Consider the following 25,593-nt stretch of genomic DNA (forward strand, 5'->3'; position numbering starts at 1 on the left):
AGGAGGACAGATAGCAGCAGAATTGGATTCTGGGCCAGCATGATCAGAAAAACAGTCACCAGACAACAAAGGTAGAAAAAAATCATTTTATTTTCATTATAGTGTTTGGAATATGTTCACTTTGAGAATCAGGTGCTCAACATTAAAAGTTTATATTTATTTACTTATTTATGGCATTTTATCCCACATTAAACATGAATTAGATTGGAACCTGGGATCATTTCATTTTTTTTTTTCCTGGAGAGAGTAATGCATTCCCCCCCCCCCCCCCCCCCCACCCACTGGCTGTAGCCAGCTCTGCAATTTTGGGGGGCGCAGAGGTGGATGGGGGGGGGGGGGGCAGTGGTGGACCGGGGGGGGGGGGGCCCGAGGTGGACCGGGGAGAGAGCCTGTTGTTAAAAATTTACCAGCACACCACTGCTTACCAGCCTATATTTTCCACTTGTTCTGTCACTGTTTATGGAAAGAGGGACCACATCCTCTCTCCTCCAATCTCATGGAAACTCTCCCGTCTCCAAGGGTTTCTTAAATCTTTAAGAGGATGCATTAGAACCTCTCTGGCCTCCCTCAGTATCATCTAGTCCCATGGCACTGTGCAGTTTCCACCTAAATAAAACAGGGCAATAACCTTGCATCACACTACCAATTACAAAACCATGAGTCTAGTGCCTGATAGAGACGTGATCACTGAAATCGGCTTATTACCATTAAGCTCCTGACTGTATGGGCTTCCTTTCCTGGTCTGCCTGCTTTTGGCCAATTTTAAATCAAGATGGTCTTTAGAGTGCAAAGCTGTCTCTGGCTTAGTTTGTTTACTGTACTCAAATCTCCTTTACGTCAAAACAGTTTACAATGTAATAAAATCAAGCTGTTCTTTGGATCTACAGCTGGGAGTCCTGTGGGCACAGCAGCAACTGATAGAATAAGAAATAGTACCTGGCATTTATCATCAGTATCCAACAACTCTGTCTAATGTCCAGGTATTCGGTCACTCTACCATTATCCATCCAGTCTACTAAGGGGTTGATTCAGAAAGCTGCGTGTTATGGCTCTTTGCTAAAGCTCAGCATACATAAAAGGAAAAAAAAATGTTCCCCAAACGCAAATACACTGTGCACAAAAAACCAGTGCTCATGTAGGAGAGCACACTGGACACCTGCACATACAGGTTTGGTGCACAGGAAAGTTGCATCAGCTGGAATGCTGTTTTGTGCATCCACCACAGAAGTCAAATATAAAATGCTTCACAAAATGCAAGTCCAAAGCAAAGAGGACTAACTAGAACTAGAAAATGCAACATCAGTTTAAAAACTACAAACTGCACCAAGGATGTAATCCAGCTGTCAAATGGTTTCTATAGCATTGCTGTTAGTCTAACATGTTTCAACACTAAGTCTTCAAGGGCAAACATCAAACTCAAAATGGATGACTGGGTTACCTTGGGGGGGGGGGGGGCGGGGATCTGAAAAATGATCACATTTTTAAAAGACGATTTTCATGGAGTTGAAGGTTTACATTTCTTAAGGTTGGTTTAGTTCATTTTTCAACATTCATTTTCCTCTCCTTTCCTATTTGTGTGTTTTCCCCCCTTTTACGATGATGTTTTCCTTGTCTTGTGTGCGTCTTTCTTTCTTTTAGGTGTGCATTGGTAACCAGTCATCCATTTTGAGTTTGTTTGCCCCTGATGAAGACTTAATCCAACATGTTTCAATGCTAACGGCCATAATGTGGAAAACATCTGCCAATTGGTTTATACTGGTTAATTGAACACATTTGATGTCATTTGTAACTTTTAAATTGATTGTATTTTAATAAATTGTTGCAGATCCTAGTCTGTATATTTTGGACTTTGCTGTTCTGTGCATTCAGCTTTGTGGTACTGTATTTGCAGAACACCTTTTCAGCATGCATGCAGGTCTATGCATATGCAAATCAAAGTGCTGATACACGATATTGTCAACAGTTCATCATTTCTTTGTTCCAGTACACCTCATCCCTTAGCTCCTACTCAAGGAAGCCAGAAAAGGCTGTGGGTCCTAAAAAAAATCCTCCTTGCACTGACCACATATGAACAGATTTAACCCATGACTCCTCCTCAGGGTTTGCATTAGAGAACTCTGTTCTCAGCCTTCAGATCTGCACTTCTCTGCATCTGTGCTGAATGAGGCTGCACATCAATTAAAGATTCTAATCGCACGATTATTCGCATAAATCAGCCAACAGATGGTTTTATTTTTCAGTACACTGCTATAGTAATCCTGAGCATGAGAGGTTAACTCTCCACCCCACCATCACGAATCTGTCTTCCTCCCACCATCACCTTTCTCTCTCTACCTCCTCCCCACCACCACCATCCAGCATCATCTCTCTACTGGTTCACTCACTTTCTCACCAACTCCTTTGCTGGGTCTGCTGCTTCCTCAGGAAATGGAAGACAAACACTGGACCCTTCCCCTGTGCACACCGCTGTCTGTTCTTCTGGTCATGCCCTCCTCTAATGTAACTTCCTGTTTTCAAGGGGCTTGACTGACGGAACTTGGCAGTGGTCCAACGCCTGCCTTCTATTGGCTGTTGCTGCCACCATTGCTGTGCAGACCCAGGGAAGTAACAGGCCAGCAGAGGAGTTGGTCAGTGAGTGAGTGAGGCAGCCAGCAGGAGAGGGATGGTGCAGAGTTAGGGAGGCAGTCAAGCCAACCAGCCAATTAATAAGTGGGTGGGTGGCAAGGAGGGGGAAGGTCTCAGTTGAGGCTATTAATCATTCACATTTTTAACACAATTACAGTTTTCAAGTATTAATTGTACTGACATGTTAAAAGTGCAGCCCTTAGGGAGACGGTTAGATACGTTGGACATTAGGGCATCTATCAAAAATATCCTGAGCCTCACTAGCAGTGCTATCTATAGGGAGTGTTCCTTTTGGGTGTACTATAGGGCTTATTTCTCATAAGTTCAGCTTTTTCGGGCGGGTGGTATAGCGTCCCCAAAATGCTCTAAGTGTAAAACATTAGACAACACTTTCTTCCACGCATTTTGGGGTTGTGTGGTGATAAGGCGCTTTTGGTGCCAGATTACAGATTACTTATCATTAATTTTAGCCCATAAAGTGTCAGAGTCCCCACTTCAGCTAGTGTTGGATTGCCCGGGGGCTCTGCGCGGCCCGTAATGGCACAGGGATTGTTGATTCGTAAATTTTGTCTACTGGCGAGAAAGTGTATTTTGCAGACCTGGACCTCTGATACCCCACCGGCGTTTTGGCATTGGCGCAACATGGTGCATCAGTTGCTGACTTGGGAAGCAAGAGAAGCAAAAGATTCCTTTAAACGAAGAAAAGGCTTGTTGAAACTGTGGGGCCCATACCTGGCATCGCTGTTACCAAGAGGCAGGAGCCTGATTTTGAATAGGTTGAACGTTCAGTGAGTTGGTGGGGGGGAAGGGGGAAGAATAATTAGTTTCTAACAGGATATAGAAGGGACTCGTCACAGGGGGGTAAAGGGGGGGGGGTTAGGAAAGGGAGGGAGAACATAGTTTAATTTGAAAATAGGTTCTGTTGTTGTTTGGCACCAATATGTGTTTGATGTGCCGGTGATTAAAGTGTGATTCTGTTGAACTTTCAATAAAAAGCGTTGGAAACGCTAACAGTCCAGACAAGAGGCTGTGTTTCTTATAGCCTTCCATCTAAACCGTTTTTGTTAGCTGTATAGTTGAAGGATATGTGTGGTTATACTAAACTATGTCTTCTTTGTTCGCATACCTTGCGACAAGGCGGTGGCCGTAGCTAGAAGATTGCTAGGCTGTATAGAGAGAGGAGTGACCAGCAGAAGAAAGGAAGTTTTAATGCCCCTGTATAAGACGTTGGTGAGGCCCCACCTGGAGTATTGTGTTCAGTTTTGGAGGCCGTATCTTGCGAAGGATGTTAAAAAAAAATGGAAGTGGTGCAAAGAAAAGCTACGAGGATGGTATGGGATTTGCGTTCCAAGATGTATGAAGAGAGACTTGCTGACCTGAACATGTATACCCTGGAGGAAAGGAGGAAGAGGGGTGATATGATACAGACGTTCAAATATTTGAAAGGTATTAATCCGCAAACGAATCTTTTCCGGAGATGGGAAGGCGGTAGAACGAGAGGACATGAAATGAGATTGAAGGGGGGCAGACTCAGGAAAGATGTCAGGAAGTATTTTTTCACGGAGAGGGTGGTGGATGCTTGGAGTGCCCTCCCGCGGGAGGTAGTGGAGATGAAAACGGTAACGGAGTTCAAACATGCGTGGGATATGCATAAAGGAATCCTGTGCAGAAGGAATGGATCCTCAGAAGCTTAGCTGAAATTGGGTGGCGGAGCAGGTGGGGGGATGAGGGGTTGGTGGTTGGGAGGCTAGGATAGGGGAGGGCAGACTTATACCGTCTGTACCAGAGCCGGTGATGGGAGGCGGGACTGGTGGTTGGGAGGCGGGAAATACTGCTGGGCAGACTTATACGGTCTGTGCCCTGAAAAAGACAGGTACAAATTCAAGGTAAGGTATACACATATGAGTTTGTCTTGGGCAGACTGGATGGACCATGCAGGTCTTTTTCTGCCGTCATCTACTATGTTACTGTTACTTTAACAAATAGACCCAACCATTTACAGTTCTGAGGGAAGGGTGGGTTATGGGAATGGGCAGGGTGGGAAGAAAAGGGTTAAAATGTTGGTGATATGCTTGCTGTTTTGCTCTTACTCAGAGGATTTGGTCCTGTAAAATGTATCTGGAGCTTGGCGGTTTATTTTGATATATCAATAAAAAAAGGTTGAAATTAAAAGTGCAGCCCTAGCACAGAATAGCTAATAGTTCCATTTCCATGGATTTAAATGTTCTGTGCGCTAATGTTTATCTGAGGTTTCTTGCATTTTGCACTTAAAACCAAGCTAGCTTGCACTAACAATTTAGCATGCTTTGTCTTGTGACCTCTGCTAACTTAAGGGCAGATGCAATAAAGAGCCAGAGCAGTTCAGCTTACTGTTGGTGGGTTTTGGGCCAGAGGGCCTTCTCTTACAAGGGAAGGCTCTTCAGTGTAGCTGTCTTCCCCCCCCCCCCCCTTCTTTTCTTTGAAAGTGACCAGAGAGAGTACTTTAAACAAGTTAACACATTTAGTTCTAGCTCCAAGGAATCTCAGGCAGCAGAATAAGATACCATGGGAAATGCAAGTAACTAAAAGGCATTTCCAGTATCAAAACCCAACCATATCTTATGTAGGGGTGAAATTAATTAAACTTCTGTGCTATGGTTCTGCCCAATATGGCTTTTGGAAGAATCTAGAATCATAATCTTATGTAGAATGACAAGGAATCAAACTATAAGAGTTAGAGCACCTGGAATGTACAATATCCTGCCTGTGGAATCAAGAAATATGTCTGATCACTATACATTTAAAGTGTGAGTTGGACATGGTTATTCTATGAATACTTTAACATTTTATTGAACAGATTGTGTACTGGATGGAATAGTCCTAATTGTTGTTCTCTTGTTTTAGGCTGCCTTGAGCCTGGTGGGTTAAGCAGGATAAAAATGTTAAACTGAATGTAACTTGCCTTTGAACTACAGCTGAAAGGGGTGAGCCAAATCCAGATAAATTTAAGAAATTTTGCTGTGGACTGTTGAGTCTCTTGTTGGATTATAATTGTCCAGCTTTCTGGACAGCTTTGATATAGTCTACATTCTTCACAGTTTGGATTTAGGAATCTACCCTAATCTCGGAGGTAAAAAAAAACCCCAAAACAAACCTATTTTGGCAGGGTTTGATAGTTTATCATACACACAGAGTTGTCACTGATTAAATTGGGTAATCTAGGTCTATCTGGTATTGGTTGATAGAAAATATTAGAAAAAATGGAGACCAACTATTACCTTGTGGAGTTTCTCAAGGATTCCTGTACCTGTCCATTTTGTTTTAACATCTTTTTGAGTTCCCTTGATTCCATCACCTTAGAAGTGGGTGAAAGTCTCTTCTTATACAGATGACATTTTTGTATTCTAGCATGCGTCAATTTATAATTGACCTATTTTAAACCTGCCCTGGCTTGTCTATAGTGCACAATTTTGAATTCAACAGTTGCCTGATTGCTTTGGCCCAATTTTGAAAGCCTCCAGAGCCGTTCTTCATTTTAGGCTTGGGAATCCAGGCTGCAGTATATCTGTTGTCCGTAAACTTTGATCCACATGTTTTAAGGCTCTGGTGAAGTCAGAGCAACTGTGGGGCTACTTGTCTATCTCTACTACTACTACTTAACATTTCTAGAGTGCTACTAGGGTTATGCAGCGCTGTACAGAATTAACATAAATTGACATAAAGGACAGTCCCTGCTCCAAGGAGCTTACAATCTAAAGGGCGAAATGTCAAGTAGGGGCAGTCCAGGTTTCCTGAATAGAGGTATGGTGGTTAGGTGCCGAAGGCGACATTGAAGAGGTGGGTTTTGAGCAAGGCTTTTAAGATGGGCAGGGAGGGGGCCTGGCGTATGGGCTCAGGGTGATTATTCCAGGCATGGGGTGCGGTGAGGCAGAAAGGGCGGAGCCTGGAGTTGGCGGTGGTGGAGAAGGGTACAACATGGATTTTATTTCCTGATTTTAAAATTTTGCTTGTTAGTGATTTACACAGATGTTTAGAGCCTCTTTTTCCTGAGGGTAAACTATACATGCTAGGTTTGTTGAGGGGTGAGTTTAGACTGGTTTGGAGGAGGGATAGAATTTTCCTCTTTAAAAACCTGTCAAAAAGTGATGAATGTATTTATTTCCCACCTCTTTTTTACATTCACATTTGTGCTTGTTTTATTGCAGAGGGGGCTATTCTCATAGTTCTTTGTGACCAAAGATGTAACTGTTAGTGTTTACTTGTATTGACCTTGGTTTATTTTTTACCAGCTGTGTTGTGCTGTGCATTACTTTGATGAGAAACCATGTTAAAAACAAAAATAAACCTACCTTAAAAATAGATAATTGCATTACTAAGAAACTGGTCTCTTGCACATATTTTAAAACTAAATACTAATAAAACCAAAATTATTTGGTTGGTGGATCTCGTGAAACACTGCCTGATCCCATTCCACTGGGTCACGGTGAAGTTTTACCAGTGGAGCAATCAGCTAATGTGTCGGGGAGTAATCTGAGATTCTGCTTTATCAATGGAGCCTCAGCTTATTTGTATAAGTGGGTTTTTCAAACTCAAATAACTTAGGACAGTTCATATTTTCATGAAGATCATTTTGGTTTTACTAGTACAAAGCTTGATTTTATCTCAGATTATTGTAGGAGTGTATTCTGTTTCTATTAAGGTACAGAAGAGGCTACAACTTCTACAGAATATAGTCGCTTGGTTAATTTTTAAATAAAAAATGTTAAGGTTATTCCCCCGCTGTTAGAGCTCCATTGACTTCCATGCAGTCAAGATCCTTCATGGTTTAATGCCAGTTAATATCAATTACATGATACTTCATGAAAATCTTTTCAAATATTGGACTGCCATATATTAAACTTTCCTTGGAGTATGCTTTTCCCCATCCAAGCTGTTCTAATTTGGAACAGCTTACCCTTCTTACAAACAGCAGTCTTATGTTTCGAAAATAGAATGAATTTCAAATGGGTTTGTATTTCTCAAAACTAATGTATATTCTGATTTATCATCGGTGTTTCACTGATATTTCATTGGAACGACATTGAGATTAAATGGGCTATAAATGCTTGACATTAGTTTCCCAAAGGAAAGGCAACTTCAAGCTAGGCAGTAACATGTAAGGTCAGCACAACCACAAGAAAAACTTCTTTTACCACTAGGAACACCATTTGTGCCTAAAATATGCTCACTGAAGACAGATGTTGACTTTGCTAGTAAGTGGGTCATATATCTAAGGTATAGGAGGAATTTGCACCTGTTACCAGCTGTTGGATTGCTGTAGACGGCCTTGGGTGAGTTTCTTCAATAAGGTGGTAAATAAATCCTAATGTTCTGCAGTACAACCCAAAGGTGAAGAAGGCTAAACAATACAAGAAGACTATGAAGCACTGATGGAAGAAAGTGTCTGCTTGAACCTGGCCATTAATATGGGGAATAGGCAGGGTTGTTGTTCCCTTCCCAGCGGAAGCTTGACAGATTCTCATGGAAAAACGTATAATTTTAGGAGACCTATGAGATAAGAATGTTCTGTAATGATGTTGCTGAAGTTTCAAGGGTTCTCTTGCTACTATTGATTGATTAATGCTAGGTTTTTTTTTTTTGCATATTGAGCAGGCATCACTTTGCCCGGTTGCAGATACCTTTGTTGAGGTGGCGTGTAGACGTTTGCTAGCAGGAGGCCTGCACTAGATTTAGGGTGAGGTCTGGTGGGGAAGGGAGAGAGCAAGAGAGGAACAGACATGGTTCTAAGTCTCATCTTCAAAGCAACCTTAAGAAGACATTGTCTAAATATTTATAGATTGCTTTTTAATATGTGAAAAAAAATCTGGCAGATGGTGAGTTCCAGGAATGCTGTGATCTCTCCTTTTTCATCTTCCCCTCTGGCCCCTTGGGTGCACTCCTATGCCAGCAGTAAGAATCACTTTCTTAACCAGAAGCAGATCCTTTATCAGTGTTGATGACATTGTGTGAAGCAAAAGAGAAGTGTTCTCTGCTGCTCTGAATTTTGCTGAATGTTTTTAGGCTTTTATTTCCTCTCATCATCATCCTACCATATTTTCCTTTCCTGCTGCCAGGAAAAAATGTGCAGTAAATTTGTTTGCATGAGAAGTTGGTCATGGTTTCTGGGTGGATATTTCTTTACAGAGATCTTTCCCTTCAGTGTCTCCTGAATATTCATCAGCAGAAGTACTAAAACTGCCTGTGTCAGGCTAGGTTTCCTTTGCTCCTCACAGGCTCCCTCATGAATTTTCTTTGATCCTTGGGCCATTCCCCTTTAGGGCTTTGAAGTGAATGCCCAGAGCCTGATTGACAGGGCACCAGGGGAATAAACAGAAGAGGCAGGGCTTTGAACTAAGGATCTTTGAGCTCTGGAGATGCTGGGCTTCAGCATGTTAATTATTCACCATGATAATTGGGTGGGAGGGAAGCAAGAGAAGGAGGTTATTTAAAAAAATAAAAAAACTTCCAGCACTAAAAGCTACAAAAACCTCATTTTCTTAGTTGGAACTGGCATGAAAGAAATGCAGTGTGTGTTTATGTGGAAGGGGGGCTCTGTTCAGCTGTCCATCTCCCTAACCAGTGGGATTAATTCAGTGGAAACATCAAAGGGCTGGAGAGTTGTTTTCACTGAGCTTTCTGGACTGTGTCTGCTCCTTTAATGACTTGGTTGTTGTCTGCCGAGATGGCATGCAAGCTAGTGCAATGCTGAGAAGCCTCACAAATATTTCCTGCTGTTTCCTTTTGGCGGGTAGGTCCCAATCCATGTTTACACGTTTCTGGAGACTGGCTGTCGCCTGGTCTGTGTATTTACGTGTTCCCAGAGGCTGCTGCCTGATCTGTATGTGGTTGCGTGGTTCCAGTGTGTAGCTTTCATCATCGTAACCTCTAGTATTTATTATCTCTGTAAACTTTTCAGAATGAGTGCCCAAAACTGAACAGCACACTCAAAATGTGGTTTGGCATTATTTCTAAACTAAAGGAGCTCACCAACATGCTACTGCTGCCCAGTCACAATTTTATGGGGTTTGAACTAATTCCCAGTCTGTTGTTAACCATTTCTTTCCTGGTTACAATTAGCAGGTATTGCCCCATTCAGTCTTTTGTACCTGCCCCACACTGCATGAATTCTCATCCTCCTGTAGAGTGGATTTACAATAGAATTGCACTTTTACGTTTTCTTGCATGCTTATATCACTGTGAATCTCCCCTTTTCAGAGATCCCTGCTTAGACCTGGAGCATTTCTGCTTTGGTGACATTCCTCTTTCTCTTTCTGCCCCAGGCTAATCTCTTCCCTGCAGCTGTTGTCCATTTTGGGTCAGAGGTCAGGAGAGGTGAGTGACTTCCAGTAACTTCCCTTTTTCTTTTTCAGTCATTTATTTAATCTACATTCCATACCTTCTGTTTATATAAATAATTTAGGAAAAGGACAGGACATTCGTTTTCTCAGTAAATGACTTTTGAGGGGGGCAAGAGGCTGTTGTTACCACACCCTCTCCAAAAGACATTACACGATGTGATACCCTAAAGCAGTGATGGCGAACCTATGGCACGCGCGCAGTTGCCAGGGGCGTAGCCACGGGCGGACCCAGCCCCAGCCACTTTCCATCCAGGCCCACCCACCCAACATCCCCTCACATGTCCTCCCCCGCCGGTGCTGATTACCTCCGTCTAAGCGGCCGCGTCTTTGAAAGCCCTGCCTGTGTCTAGCCTTCCCTTCGTGAGTTCGTTCCCTTACAGTCCCGCCCTCATGGAAATGATGTCAGAAGGTGGGACTGACTGAGGGAACAAACTCACGAAGGGCAGGTCTTTCAAAGGCTGCTTCGGAGGTAATAAAAAAATTTACATGCAGGGCATGGATGGGAGGGCAGGGGAGAGAAGAGAATCACTGGGGATGGATGGAGGGGGGCAGGACAAGGGAGAGAAGAGAATTGCTGGGGATGGATAGATGGATGGGAGGGCAGGGAAGAGGAGAGTTGCTGGACACGGGTGGATGGAGGGGAGGGCAGGAGAGAGGAGAGTTGCTGGACATGGGTGGATGGAGGGGAGGGCAGGAGAGAGGAGGGTTGCTGGACATGGATGGATGGAGAGGAGGGCAATTGTTGGATGGATGGGGGGGAGGCGAGGGAAGACAGGAAGGAGATGCACATGGATGGAGGGGAAGGGAGTTATCAGCATGCATGCAACAGCAAAAATCATGTTAATTATTCAAAAGCATGCCAAATGATTTTAAAGTTCTGTTCAGGTTAAATTGCCCTGTTGGCACTTTGCGATAAATAATTAGATTTTGGGTTGCTGTTTGAGCACTCGGTCTCTGAAAGGTTCGCCATCACTGCCCTAAAGCAAGCCATCTGTGGAGTAGCCCCCACACTGGAATGCACTCCTTGAAAGACTTTCTTTACACAAGAAGCAGGTGAAAGCTTGGCTCTTCAACCAGGCCTTTAATGGAAGACATAATTAACTTGTTAGTCTCACACGAGGAGTGACATGGTCTGCATATACTGCAGCAGGACATATTTATCCACCCCTACCCTAGCTGAGATAATATGTAGTCATCTTTTTGACCTAATGTGCACCTTTCTTTAAATTAGTCACCTTATTTTCTAACTCCTCTTACCTATCTATGTTAACCCTCTCTCAGACCTCATGTGCAACTTTATTTGCTAACTCCTCTTATCTATATGTTCATCTTTGTTTATACCCTGCGCTGTCTGTTATGTTCTATTACTTACTAGCCGTTGAGCCCGTTAAAACGGGCTGGTATTGTCTTTTGCTTATGTTTGATTTATTCTTGCTGTACACCACCACCTTGAGTGAATTCCTTCAAAAAGGTGGTAAATAAATCCTAATAAATAAAGTGTAACAGTGGTGAGATGCTGGGCTGTGTTGGCCTTTTCTGGTTTATAGTATGGAATAGTTCTTTGTTTTTGTATTTTTCTTATGTTCTGAATGTTTTTAATGTCTAATTTGTAAAACCACCTTAAGGTTCAGAGAGGCAGTGTGTAATTTTTTTTTTTTTATAAATTTTTCAAATACAGATAACTATCTCAGAAAGAAGCTTCAAGATTTGGCAGTCTCCCCTACCCAAGCAGACATCTTGGTAGCCAGGTGAGTCTTTTCCTATCGGGACTGGGTTGAAATATAATTAGTGATATTTTAATATCTTTGGATTAGGTTATTTAAATTGTGTGTCTTATCAAGTGGATTCAGTGGAACCGAAAGCTAAGAAATTCAATAAAATATGGTGGTCAGGGGACTTCTCTTCAGTATCTCTGACTTAAATGACATACATTTGGATTGTTGATTTCAGGGAGCACAGAAAAAGTTGTTGGTGCATAACCTACACACCCCTCCTTCCTCTTGGAAGGAAAAATGTAAAAATAAAACCAGTATTTTTCTAATCTCTTCCGTGCTGTTCCTTTTCTCCACCTAGAAACGTGCCCCATGGATATGCAATATTGACAGCAGAGCTGCTCTTTCTCCAGTGGGGAGTGGCAGTGGTGTCAGGGCTATGAGCTTGCATCACTTTTCACTTTGCTCTGCTGGTATGATTGCTGATTAGGCTGGAGTGCTGGTCCCAAAGAGGAATGTTAGATGGGCAACTGTGTCATCACTCATGTGGGACCACAGGGAGGCTCTACAAAAGGCTGTTTTAGTTTTGCAGTTATAGCCCACCTTTTCAATCTTTGCTCAGTTTGTGAGTTGAGAGCGTGCAGGAGCATCTGGAAAACTGTGGCCGTGTGTCTCTAGCTAAGTGACTTTGGTGTATGCTGCCATACAGATCTTTTAAGTGCTACTTGTGGAAAGTGGCAAGAATTGTAAAGCAGTGGGTCACATTCTGGGACTAAAGGAATCCTGCCTGCTGGTTAATAGAGCCACCTAGTGGTTGATTTAAGGGGTTACTTCTAGAAAGCTTGTACTGTCTTCAGGCTTCATCTCATCAGTCATGACATAAAAGGGTAAAAGCTAGACTTGAAAGCAGTTGGGGAAATAAGCTAACAAATGTTTGGATGCAGGAAAGAGTTTACCTTTGTGGTGAGGATAAGATGAGCAGAATACAAATGTAATAATTGTTTGTTTAAAAGCACTGAATGAGGGTACGCTCAAAGCAGTTTATAATCTAATATAGAAAGAAAATAAAACTACTACTAAACATTTTTCTAGAGCGCTACTAGGGTTACGCAGCGCTGTACAGTTTAACAAAAAGGACAGTCCCTGCTCTTACAGTCTAATGGGCGAAATGTCAAGTGGGGACAGTCTAGATTTCCTGAATAGAGGTATGGTGGTTAGGTGCCGAAGGCGACATTGAAGAGGTGGGCGTTGAGCACTTTAATTTGTCCTACTAGGTCAATGCCACGATCACGGACTCCAGCTGCTGTGGAAAATGAAACTGAGCTAGAGGAGGTGGCTGCTGTGGACAGGCTGTCAGAGTATCTAGATCCAGCTGTACCTGGTGAAGTACCACAGCCAATCAGAAGTGATCCAGGGAAAGTGCCTAAATGGCTAAAATTGCCAGGTACATGCTGAACTGTAAATCTCTTTGGTAGATTGGGGTCCTTAGAATCATCTGCTAATGCTTCACTTGTACCAGCGTGACACAACCAGGTCTAGGAGCATGTAAGAAAAAGAATGAGCTTGTCTAGACATTCAAGGGATAATCATAGTAAATGATGGCAGATAGACTCGGCATGGCCTATCCAGAGTCAACCTGTTACAATAAATATTATACTTTTTTCAAATATACGTCTCCCCTCTTCTCCTTTTCTCTCTATCCAGTGTTCCCAACAAGGTGGCCAGGGTTGTACCTGTGACTCCATGCAGGTTTCTTTAGGGTTGTAATGGATACCTGGTACAGTCTGTCCCCTCTGTTTCTCTTCAACCTCACTACCTGTGCCTCTGATCCCATATCCATCCATCTACTCAGCACTATCTTTCCTACTGTCATCCCTTCTATCATATCCTCAGTCTTTTACTTTCTACTGCAACTGTTCCTGATGCCTTCAAACATGCTGTGGTTACACCACTCCTTAAAAAAAAAGTTCACTGGAGCCCACCTCTATCCTCCCTTCCTTATCCAAGCTATGTGGCTGCACTGTTCACTGCTGCTGTTCTGACTTTCATCTCAAGCTGCTCTTGATCCATTGCAATCTGGCTTTCACCCTCCACTTTCAACAGACACAGCTCTTGTTAAGGTCTCCAATGGCCTGTTTCTGGCTGCAGTGGACCTGAACTCCACTCTCCTGGTTCTCCGCCCATTGCGTTAACAATTAAGCTAATTCTCCACTCGCTGAACTTGGCTAACAGTGTGTCTCAAGTCCCATTGGCTTCTTCCAGAAGAGCTTCCACTAGGCCACATTTTTTTTTTAATGGAAGAGGTTTACTGTCTATTATGAGGACAAGGCCCTAGATGCATATTCCTGTCCTACACAAAAACTGCTGGAATATTTTTCTACATCTGTCCGTCAAGTCTCAAGACCATGTCTATTAGGGTTCACCTTGGTGCAACTGGTGGTTATTAGGTAGAAGGTAAACTTGTTTATGCTCAAGCTTTTTGTTTACTTGATGTGAAGCTTGCTTCTGTTGAAACCTCCCATGAGGCCTCCTGCAGTGTCATGGGACCTCCTTGTCATTTTAACCCAGGTGAGCTACTAGACACCTGCCACCTGACGTACCTCACCTGGAAGGTCCTATTTTTGGTGGTGGTGGTCACTTTAGCTTGCCGGATAAATGAGCTCCAGGCCCTAGTAGTTGATCCACCTTACATGAAATTTTACAATAAGTGCAGTCTTCCACATCCATCAAAAGGTAGTGTCGGAATTCCATCTTAGTCAATTTTTCTACTAGCATTTTCCCCCCCAAGACCTCATAGTAACATAGTAGATGATGGCAGAAAAAGACCTGCATGGTCCATCCAGTCTGCCCAACAAGATATACTCATATGTGTATACCTTACCTTGATTTGTACCCGCCTTTTTCAGGGCACAGACTGTACAAGTCTGCCCAGCAGTATTTCCCGCCTCCCATCACCGGCTCTGGCACAGACCTTATAAGTCTGCCCTCCACTATCCTCGCCTCCCAACCCCTCTTCCCCCACGTGCTCTGCCACCCAATTTCAGCTAAGCTTCTGAGGATCCATTCCTTTCCCATAAAGGTGAAAGGTGCACACACGGGACTGCAAGAGAAGCTTTGGCTTTCCATCTGGAACAAACTAAAGCCCATAGAAAGTCCACCAAGCCTTTTGTTTCATTTGATCCAAATAGAATTAGGGCTACCATCGGCAAATGCACTCTTTCAATTTGTCTTTTTTTGTATTGAGTTTTAGTTGAAATGCATTTGCCCATGAGTCCATGATGTTCAAGCTGAGCTTGATTTCGTTGGTAATTTCTGTCAGATCATGTTTGTAAGGAACATATATTGTGACATTGTCTGCGTGGATGAAAGGGATAAGGTCTTGGCTAGTGGGGTCTTCATTAGGTTGAAAAGGATCGGTGATAGTGGTGATCCTTGAGGTACTCCGCAGTCTGCTTTACACGGTGATATGTTTGAATTTGATTTCACTTGATATGTTCTAGTGGTTAGGAAACCCTTGATCCAACTAAGTATATTTCCACCAATCCCGAAGTAATCTAGGAGTCTTAGTAGTATATTATGCTTTACCTTGTCGAACGCACTAGACATGTTGAATTGGCGGAGAAGTATGCTTTTACCTGTTGCTATTTCCTGCTTGAATTTGGCTAGGAGAGTAATTAGTACTGTTTCAGTGCTATGGAGGGGGCAAAATCCTGATTGTGATTCATGTAATATTGAGAATTTGTTTATATAATTAGTAAGTTGTTTGGTTACCATACTTTCCAACAGTTTGACTACCAGTGGGATAGATGCTATTGGGCGGTAGTTAGTGATTTCGTTTTTTTTTTTTCTTGGTATCTTTTGGTATTGGGGTGAGTAGGATGTTGCCATTTTCCTTAGGGAAGAGACCTTGTTGAAACATGTAGTTTAAGTGGGATGTGAGGTCTGCTATGAAGCGGTCAGGGGCGGATTTTATTAGGTAGCTGGGGCAGGTATCCAATTTACAGTGAGTGTTGGAGAACCTATTAATCGCCTGGGTAACTGTTTCAGCGGTGAGGAGAGCGAAGTTTGACCAGGTTCGGTCCGCTGGGTATTCTCCAATGGTTGGGTCCAAACCATTGATGAAGTTTTCGATATCGGTGTTGTCCTGAGGTAGCGGGTTGCGTAGTTTTGCAATTTTTTCATTGAAGTATTGAGCAAGTTTGTCTGCATATGGGATGTCTGTATTGGTTGTGGTGACCAAGGTGATGTCTAGTAGTTCACGAGTTGGTATAGTTTCTTCATTTCTTTGTAATCTGGCCCTATTTTAGTTTTATAGTATGACCTTTTGGTCTGTCTTATTGCGTATTTGTATTTGTTTCCATGCGTTGAGTGTGTGTTCATCTTTTTATTTTTTTCCATGCTCATTCGAGTTTCCTGGATTGTGTTTTTAGTTTTTTCAGTTCGTCGTTGAACCATGGTATCGAGTTATGCCTACGTGAGGCTCGTGTTCCTAAGGGTGCTATTTTGTCTAGTATGCTTCTGCATCTTTTATCCAATTCTGAGAGGTAGTATATGGAGTCCGTTTGTGCTGTCCATTCATTATTGTATATCTGATGCCAGAATGGTTTTGAGCCTATTTGGCCTCTTGTGCTGTAGGTTGTGTGTTGTATACGGTATGAACCCTTCTTCCACCATTTTAGGGATAGGTTTAGTTTGTAGTGATCGGTCCATGGTGTTTCTTTCCATTTAATTTCTGTTATTAGGTTCTGGTCTGTGGACAGTTTGTGTGAGATGATGTCGAGTGTGTGCCCTTTGACATGGGTTGCGTGCATGTGTGGCCATTTGAGATCCCATAAGTGGAGCAATTCCTTGCATTCTCGTGCGTTGGTAGAGTTTGGGTCTTCTAGGTGAAGGTTAATGTCTCTTAATGCTGGTATATTGGATTTGGTTATACAAGTGTTTGAAATGAAGTCCATGAAGTTTGACTGGCCTTCTTTCCAATTACCTGGTGGTCACAGTTCAGGTGATCAAGCAGGGTTTTGTTGTGGATTCTGATTGAGGCACCCTTTTGAAAATTAAATGCTGCTACAGTAGTTTTCCTTTGTGGTTTCATTCCAGATAGTAGCTCAAACTTGATCATGTTATGATCAATGTTTCCCAGGGGATCTTGTACTATGCCCTGCACTCCACCAAGGACTAGATCTAAAATGTCTTCTCTTGTCAGTTCCTGAATCAGTTGCTCCAAGAAGCAGTGATTTTATTGTGGCAAGAAATTTTACCTTCCTAGCACTTCCTGATTTAGCATTTATCCAGTCAATATTGGGGTACTTGAAATCACCTATTATACTTTATACTGTTGCCCAATTTGTCAGTTTTCCTAATTTCTGTAAAACTTCCTTCATCTGTCAGCTCATTAGTTTTAGCTTTTTCTTGCCACATAGTGTTCAAATCATGCTGGTCTGTGTACTTGCTGTAGTTATTATCTTTTCATTTGTGAGTACTTAAGCACTGGCTTTTGATGTGCTTTGACAGAACAGAAAACAGGTCAGCTCAACTTACGTCCAGAGTTGTCTATCCCACCACAGAAGTTGCATAAACTGAGGTTTAAAATGTAGCTAGTTAAGGCATCTGTTATCTGTTAACTTCCCAAGTTCAATTTTACCCCCTGCTACTTTATAGTAACCAAAGTCTCTACTTGATTTGTCTAAAATTTCTTTTCTGAGGACAGGCAGGCCATGATCTCACGTACAGGTGCTGCTGTCTATGGAGCCCAGCACGGAGACACTCCTCCAGGTTAATTTCTAGAAAGCCTTTGGAAGTGTGCTGCGTATTGGCTCCCATTCCTGCCCACCATTGCTGCATGGGACCAGGGCAGCCTAATATAGGTGATAGAACTGAACTCTTAGGGGAACAGGGTGGGTATATGAGAATGTCCTGCTGTCCTCAGTGAACACTTGCTACAGGTGAGTAACTTAAAGGATGTTGAACTGTATCAGCTTTGGCTGTTAATTTTATAGGCAGTGTACTGTCTCTTCCCAGCATATCTGAATAATTCAGTGGAGTCTGTTAGCTACAACAGCACAAAGCTGTTTGCCTCCTCTTGATTTGTGTTTAATGGGTATTCATGCTGGGAGCAGGACTGAGTAGCTGACCTGGTAATTCTTGCTGATCCTTTCATGCAGCTGAGGATATAGGACTACACTTACGCCTCACTTTGCTTTTTCCAGCAGGAAAGAAGTGAATGCTGCTTACAACTGCCTGAAGGACTTCTGAAAGGTGTATGTCATAGCTTTGTCTACAGCTGTCTCCTACTTGCTTATATCAGCTCCAGCCGGCCTGTACTGTGTTGTGGTTTAATAAATTTTATCTCTGCTGGACATGACTGATTTATTTCATGGAAATATTTACCATTTCCTCCTTTCTGGAATCAGAAAATACCTTGGCTTACCTTTAATTACAAGATAGTCAACCTGTTCATAAATTAATCCTGGTGTTCCTCCCCTGTTTGTAACCTTACATCTTCCCTCATCTTGAAGCTATATGTAAGATCTCTGCTTGCTATACAAATCTACGTCTTCTGGGAAGGTGAGATCTTTGGGGTCAGCTCAACCCTTAGTTGGTAACTTCTGTCAAAATAAAATGCCCTAGTCATTCTGCATAAGTAATTGAAATCCTCAGCTCAGTGTGTTTTAGATTCAGAAAAAGCAAATAGATTGGTAGAAATTACTTGGAAAGACCTGGAGAAGAAAACACATGTGTGTATCCATACCACAACTTCAACTTGAATATCATGTACAATTCTTGCTATCCCTCCATAAAAAAGGATATAGCAGAACTATAGTAAGTGACAGGCTGACTAGGTTAGGGCACTTGGAGAAAAGAAGGGACATGGGTCAAGGATGATTTTTTTTATATTTCTACAGCTATACAATAAAATATTAATTATAAGCCACTTTAAATCATAAGCAGGGCTGTAAAGAATGAGCTACCCAAATCTGCTCCTGGAACCCCAAACCAGTCTGCTTTTCAAGATCTCCACAATGGATATGCATGGGAGAACATTTTCATGCACTGCCTACCATTCTCTGCAAATATCTCATGCATATTCATTTTGGATATCTTGAAAACCAGATTGGCTTGGGGTTCCCTGGAGACTGGGTTGAGAAACCATGATGTAAAAAAATGGGGCTGTATGCACTAAACGTACATGGAAACTAGAGCTATACTAAATAGCATATTTTAATATCTGACTGAATAGGAATAATGAACAATATTTGGCTTAATATGAATAATGGGCATTGAGCTTTAACGTAACAATAAATGAAGCAACATGAAATGTTTATTTTAGTAAGATTTAGCACAGTAGAGTCCCAGACTGTTCAGTTGAACATGAATACTGTACTTGGAGCACGATTGGGGGCTGATTTTGAATACAAATATTCAGTACAGCCCTAATAGAAACGGAGAAACATGTAGGCAGATAAAGACCATATGGCCGATCCATGCCAGCTACTCTCCCTTAGAGATCTGATGTACTTGTCTTCAGTAAAGATTTATACAAGCTGGACACTAATGGGAGCTATGGTTAAGCAGCCTTTTCTGCTAAGATCAAAGCTACCTTCGTGTAAGTCTAACTGGACAGTATGTGTTCTTTACACATCAGTCCCAGGCTTGTTAAAGCAAAAAGAGAAAAGTTGGGTAGGTACTGTAAGGGCTTTTGATTACGAGAAAAAGGTGGTAAGACTGCAAACACATCCAGTTGACCATTCAAGAAAAGAAGTTGAATGGAAAATAGGATGTTTGTCCAATGCTTTTGAAAGAGACTGAGGGGGTCTTTTACAAAGCGTCAGAAGCCCAACAGGGGCTTACCGACTGCTAAATTGGGACTATCGATGGCCCAGTGTGGCTGCTGGTGGCAGTTCTGCCCCAAGCTCATGCAATTTCTGGAGGAAAAAGAAAACCCTAGGAAATTTCTTATGCTGCAGTAACCAGGTTGTTATCGCTACCTCACTGGGTGGCAGTAAGGGCTGCCCACTGCATGGCCATATTTGTCTGGGGGCTTTTTACCTGCTGGGGTAAAAATGGCCCTGGTGTGAGGGAAAAACCACTAGCACAGGACCCTTTTAACTGTAGCTTGCTAAAAGGACCCCTTAATTGTACTTCAGGAGGATTATTGATGTAATTCCCTGAAGCAGCCTCCTGTGGGGTGAAACATGGTACTGCATTAGCAAAATTTGTTTTCATTTTGGACTCTGAGAGCATTTATTGAAATACTGCAGGGACTTCCTTTCCAAGGTAAGTACTTAAGGAATTATTGCCTGCCCCGTAAGCCATTTCTGAGGGTTGTCTTTTTCACCTGGAAATGGGTGCGTGCTTGGGACGGAACTACAACCGGCAGCCACACTGCCTGGCAGTAGTCCCAATTTAGCGTTTCCTACCTAAGCGCACAACTATAGAATGCATTGCCAAAAGCAGTAAAAACTACGCTCAACCACCTAAATTTTTGGAAAGCACTAAAGACAGACCTGTTCAGAAGAGCATACCCCAATGACCCAACATAAAAATACCGGTCACTTGCGACACAACATAACCAAAGACTGCAACAGACATTACCTGACTCTTCTTCCCCCTTTCCCTCTCTAAGTCCCCCCCCTCCCCCCCCCAACTGTTTCCTACCATACATATACTTCATTCCACAATATCACTTTGTATTCATTCACACTATGTATTTGTTCAAACCATAATCGGCTAACACTGTTAACGGTTATATGTAAGCCACATTGAGCCTGCAAAAGGAGGGGAAATGTGGGATACAAATGTAACAATAATAATAAAAATTACAAAACAACCTTATTTTTGTTTTGTTTCATGGTTAAAGTGACTTATTTTGGGAAGGTTTTTTCTGGGGGTGCTGATGTTTTTGGTTACCCAAAACAAATGAGGGTGCCAGTTTTATATTGAGCACTCGCATTTTCCTTGCACTTTTGTTATTTATTAACATAAATTTATTACTGTATAATTTGTAGTTTCAGTGTTAGTTTGTATGATTAATCATAGCCACCAGAGGGGTCACAATTGACTCTTGTAGGATTTTATAAAATTCCTCCTAGAGTCCATCTGGTCCTGGGGCCTTGAAGGATTACCCAGTGCACTTCATTTGGTGCAACAGTAGCATTCAAAAGCCTCAGCTGGGCAAGGGTTACACATGGCACAACTACATTTGCAAGATTGGCCTATCAGCCCTAGTGTACAACTGGCCGTTAAAAGTACTAAATATAGCTGCTGTCTTGGCAGACACCACAGGAAAGAAAGAATCAAATGCCTTCAAGTCCTAAAGGTGTCCTCTAATCAGTTGCTGTTGTACATCATTGACCCAACGGTCCATGATCTACAACATCTACTGCTTAAAGAACCAGTTCTGGTGCTTTCATTCCTGTGGTGTGTGCTTTGAATCCCCCCTCCCCCCTCCCCCCCCCCCCCTCCCCCCCCCCCCGTACTGTTGAGCTTTACAGCTTCATTTTATTTATTTATTTATTGTTTGCATTTGTATCCCACATTTTCCCTTCTCTTTGTGGGCTCAGTGTGGCTTACAATAAGATAAGAATAATGAAAATACATTTGTTACAACTTGGTTATGGGTTATATTGTACAAGTTATGCGAGATAATTGAATTATCATTAGGAAAATCACATTGAGACATTGGGAGGAGACAATGGGAAGCTTAAGGGCAGTGTTAAGACACAAAGGCATATGGTGTACATATTTCTGTGAGTAAATGTATGAGTAATGTGGAATTATGGGGGATGGGAGATCATAGGTGGATGTATGATGCATTGATGAACATTGAGTGTGGATGCTGTTTGTGTTTGTACTTTCCGTAAATTGATTCAAAATAGATGGGTCTTCAGTAATCTGTGGAAGGATGCTTCATGTGTCGTCCTGTGCTGTTTCTGCAAACCATCTGACTTCAGCTATCCCAAAGCCCTAAAATCTTCTTTGCCCCCCCCCCCCCCCCCCTTCCCTCTGCAAAGAAATCATATAATCTTTCTGCTGGAGGAGCAGTATTCTCCACCCATCCACCAAGTCCAGGGCGGCCCTTGCCCATAGCAATCCCCTCAGTGGGGCACATGTGAGACTTTCAGCTGGGGATCAAACATTTCATCAGTTACCCCCCCCCCCCCCCCCAAAAAAAAAAAAAAAAAAAAAAAAGGACCATCTCTGCTCTCCTGTATCTTACCAATGAGGTACTGGTAAAACGTCCTGGCCTATGTATTAGATGTGTAAATATTCCCCCAGGAGCAACTACTAGTAATTCTATGGTGATCAAAGCCAGATGTATCCTAACTCATCCTATATAACGGTTGGATTGCTGTGGCTGTCCCCTTTTGGATCAGAACTGCCACTCCTACGTTGTGCCCTGTGGTGGAGGCTTCCAGCACTTTTCCCACCCACCATTTCTAATTGAGGAGAGATGTCTCCTGAAGCACAGCCATAGTAGCTTGCTGCCTATTTAAAGCTTGAAGAATTTTTGCCACTAAATTGGAGATTCCTTTCACTCAAGTCAGGTAACAGCAACTATATAGTGAATAAGCATATCTGGGGAATGGATCCCAGCCCACTTTCCCCTGACCTTCCACCTAGGAAAAGGAGCCCCCCCCCCCCCCATTCCCAGCATCCTTCTGTGAAAGTAGAGCACCACCCAAAGCCCCAAGGGAGAGATTACATTTCCCTCCCTGCATGTCACCATATTTTAGGCAGTAACTTGACTGAAGTCAGGAAAAATCCAAAAATCTCTGTTTTCATACTTGCAACTCTTGTTGCATCACAATTGCCATAAACTCAGCATCCTAAATAGTGACGGAGCCTAACCACCATAGCTTGCGGTGATATGGAGGAGTCAAGCCTCAGCTAGAGATCACTGTGGACCCCTTCAGTCTCATAAGTCGGAGATTGTCCTGCTGTAGGGAAACAAGTCTTCAAACATTTCTGCACACAGGTAAGGGGGTGGACCCCCTTCAGAACCCTCTGGAGTATCCAAGATTTGCAAGTTGAACATGTGGCTTCTAGTCTCTTGGTCTGCTGCACAATGCTGAAGGTCTTCAAGCCTCTACTGCAGTCTGGAACACTCACTCTTTTTACCTGTCCAGGCCTCCTCCTGCTCAGTGAGACGTACCGCCATAATGTCCATTCTGGTGGAGGATTCAAATTTCTCTTCCTGCCTGGCTATCACTAAGTCTGCTAATTCCAGCTTTGCTGCATGAAACTGCTGAAGGAGTACTTAATAGCTTCTGCACCCAGGGTGGGTTTATTCAGCTGCAGCCTGGCAGAAGAATAGCCCTGTGGGGAATCCACACTGGTAGTTTGGCCTCCTCCCCCCCCCCCCTTCAGCATTTTGGTTGGTCTGGTGACACGTCTTTAATAGATGGCACTGACTGCAATTTAAGCATTTTCAGCATGATATCTGTGATAACACTCAACCAGAGAGTGCTTTCTCTCCACTGCAGGCTTCCCAGTCACTAACTGGCACTCCCTCTGCCCCTACTGTGCCAGCTATGGCACCAACCTGCCAGGCCTCACTACACCTCTGCTTAGCTTCCTCCCAGAGCTCCTATTCCTGGCTGCAGTGGGCCCAATCCTCTGCTACATATCTCCCAGCGCAACAACAGGACTCCAATTTTACACTGCCTGTAGCACACTGGGCACCAGAGCCAGCTGCTCCCCAGGTAAGCTACTGGATTTGGAGGGCTCTCCCACTTCAGTCATCACATGGGACTCGGGAGAGTCTAGTCAGAACAGAGCTCACGTAGAAGCAGCCAGAAGTAGCTTTGGTTTTGTTGAATTGTTGAGGCAAGCCAGAGGTTAATCACACCAGCAGCTCTGATGTATGGTTAGTTTTTTTTTTTCAGGTGGGGGGAGGGAGAGAAAGAAAACATGTTGCATAAGGAAATTGGCCTAAAGTAAGTACCATTAGCTATGATGTGCTTTGGAATGGAAAAGCCCAGTTCCTTTTCAAATCTGTTTATTATTGGACAGTGCATAAAAGTGTGAGACTGTCAGTTTCTGATCTGGTACTATACACCTGCCCAAGCCAAAGAGCCTAGCTTTAGAAACACACTCATCCTGCGTATTATGAACTAAGATTTTGCCACAGTACATTTAGCAAACAGGAAGGCTAAGGAACTACAGCTACAATGATGTAGATTCTGGCTCCAGCAAGAGCTTGGTAGCTAGGCTGTATGCTAAGAGCAGCAGCACGTGGAGTGGATTAGCAGCCCCAGATGAAGATACTCAGAAAAGCGATGACAGTTCTCTCTTTACATACTGCGAACCATCGCACAACCTAAAAATCAAGCAACTGTAACAAGGGAGGAAAAGGCAGAATTAGAGTCCCAATTGTATTAAGAGCTACATTTATGCTAAATTTCAATCCTGGCTGTGGCTTACACTCACCAGTTGTGGTAAGACTTTCTCCAGGTGTTCTAGGTCTACAGTGGGCAAATCCTCAGACTTGGCTTGCCGGGCAGCCCGAGCAACTGCCTCTGTACATATATGAGAGAGAGAGAGCTATTTTACAACTTCTGCCACAGGACTGAACAGGCTATTCTGTGCATGATAGTTAAAGGAGTTTCACAAATGATGAGTTTGGTAGAACATGGCCCTGGAAATCCCAGATGCATGACCTTTGAGTACAGTGAATGGCCGTGTCTCCTCCTGTCAGGTTCTCTGAACTGTAGGCTACATTGCTCTGCTACCCTCTATACCAGTGTTTTTGGCTTACTGGGCATGGAGGCATTTCTTTTTTCTGCTCCAGAAGTTTTTATGTACTATATTTTTTGGCTTTCAGCTTAAACCTCTATTAGTTACAGCACCTACAACCCATAAACTCCCTGTGGAGCTTACAGTGGAGTGGAGGAGTGGCCTAGTGGTTAGGGTGGTGGACTTTGGTCCTGGGGAACTGAGGAACTGAGTTCGATTCCTGGCACAGGCAGCTCCTTGTGACTCTTGGCAAGTCACTTAACCCTCCATTGCCTGCTGCATTGAGCCTGCCATGAGTAGGAAAGCGCGGGGTACAAATGTAACAAAAATAAATACAGTAAATCCTAAGCCTGCTTGGCCTCCCTCTTGAATGATAGCCAAAATTCATTCACGTGTTTCTGAAACATTCCTAGAGTAAAGTTCTGACACAAATTGTATCTAAAGTCCTGTACATAACAGTACACTGCACGTCTGAGCCACCGAAAGGGCACATGTTTACCAAACTCTGCCCATTATAGTCCCCCCCCCCCCCCCCCCCCCCCCCCCAAATCACATCTGGCTAGTTCTCCAGCAGCTGATTTGGCTTCCTCCCTGTAGTAGGCTATTGCAGGATCCGTGTTCTCCAGCGTTTCTGGTTACTTTGAGATTTGGGATTATATGTTCACAGCTCCTCATTTCCAGACATACTCCCATCACTTTTCATCCTCAGTTTCCTCTAGGGTTACTCCCAGATCCTTGCTGCATCTGGAAGTCTGGGTTTGGGAGAATTTGGGGCAACTTTTGAGGAAGAGGACTTCACAAATTTCAACATTTTGTCTCACGCTCATTCCGTGCCTCATCATCATCACTGTGCTTATCTGCAGCTAACACTGCTGTAGGACCCAGCTTTTTTGCTGGATTTGTATGAAGACTATGAGGCTCATTTTCAAAGCACTTAGCCTCCCAAAGTTCCATAGAAACCTATGGAACTTAGCCTCCCAAAGTGCTTTGAAAATATGCCTCTATGTATTCACTAAAGGCCTGGTCTCCACCTTGTGTAGATATTTGTCAGCAGAGGCCAGTTCCAGCTGCTCACTGACAACTGGGAGGTAGAGCTTGGGGAGGGGAGGTCAACTATGCTGCTGAGGACTGGGAGAAGATGTAGG

At 43.1% G+C, this 25,593-nt stretch overlaps 2 protein-coding genes across 4 annotated transcripts in view; one reads left to right on the forward strand and one right to left on the reverse strand.

The window, feature by feature from the left end:
• Positions 1–18,069, forward strand: part of ASPSCR1 (ASPSCR1 tether for SLC2A4, UBX domain containing) — a 141,639-nt gene extending 123,570 nt beyond the window's left edge. Inside the window, exons 13-16 of one of the 2 annotated variants that reach the window (XM_030205175.1) lie at positions 9,924–9,975; positions 11,680–11,749; positions 12,988–13,157; positions 17,920–18,069. In XM_030205175.1, coding sequence (XP_030061035.1) covers positions 9,924–9,975; positions 11,680–11,749; positions 12,988–13,157; positions 17,920–17,933 — 306 coding nt within the window. In that variant the 3' untranslated portion in view covers positions 17,934–18,069. The remainder of the gene's footprint in view (positions 1–9,923; positions 9,976–11,679; positions 11,750–12,987; positions 13,158–17,919) is intronic. The other variant, XM_030205176.1, reaches the window with a different exon arrangement.
• CENPX (centromere protein X) overlaps positions 1–25,593 on the reverse strand; it is a 71,070-nt gene that overhangs the window by 35,345 nt on the left and 10,132 nt on the right. The window contains exons 4-5 of one of the 2 annotated variants that reach the window (XM_030205179.1): positions 24,143–24,231; positions 22,327–24,047 (exon numbers count right to left, since the gene is read on the reverse strand). In XM_030205179.1, the coding sequence (XP_030061039.1) occupies positions 24,033–24,047; positions 24,143–24,231 (104 nt within the window). In that variant the 3' untranslated portion in view covers positions 22,327–24,032. Of the gene's footprint in view, positions 1–22,326; positions 24,048–24,142; positions 24,232–25,593 lie in introns of those variants that run through there. The other variant, XM_030205178.1, reaches the window with a different exon arrangement.

Source organism: Microcaecilia unicolor, chromosome 6, assembly GCF_901765095.1.
Source record: "Microcaecilia unicolor chromosome 6, aMicUni1.1, whole genome shotgun sequence".
Lineage (NCBI taxonomy): Eukaryota > Metazoa > Chordata > Amphibia > Gymnophiona > Siphonopidae > Microcaecilia > Microcaecilia unicolor.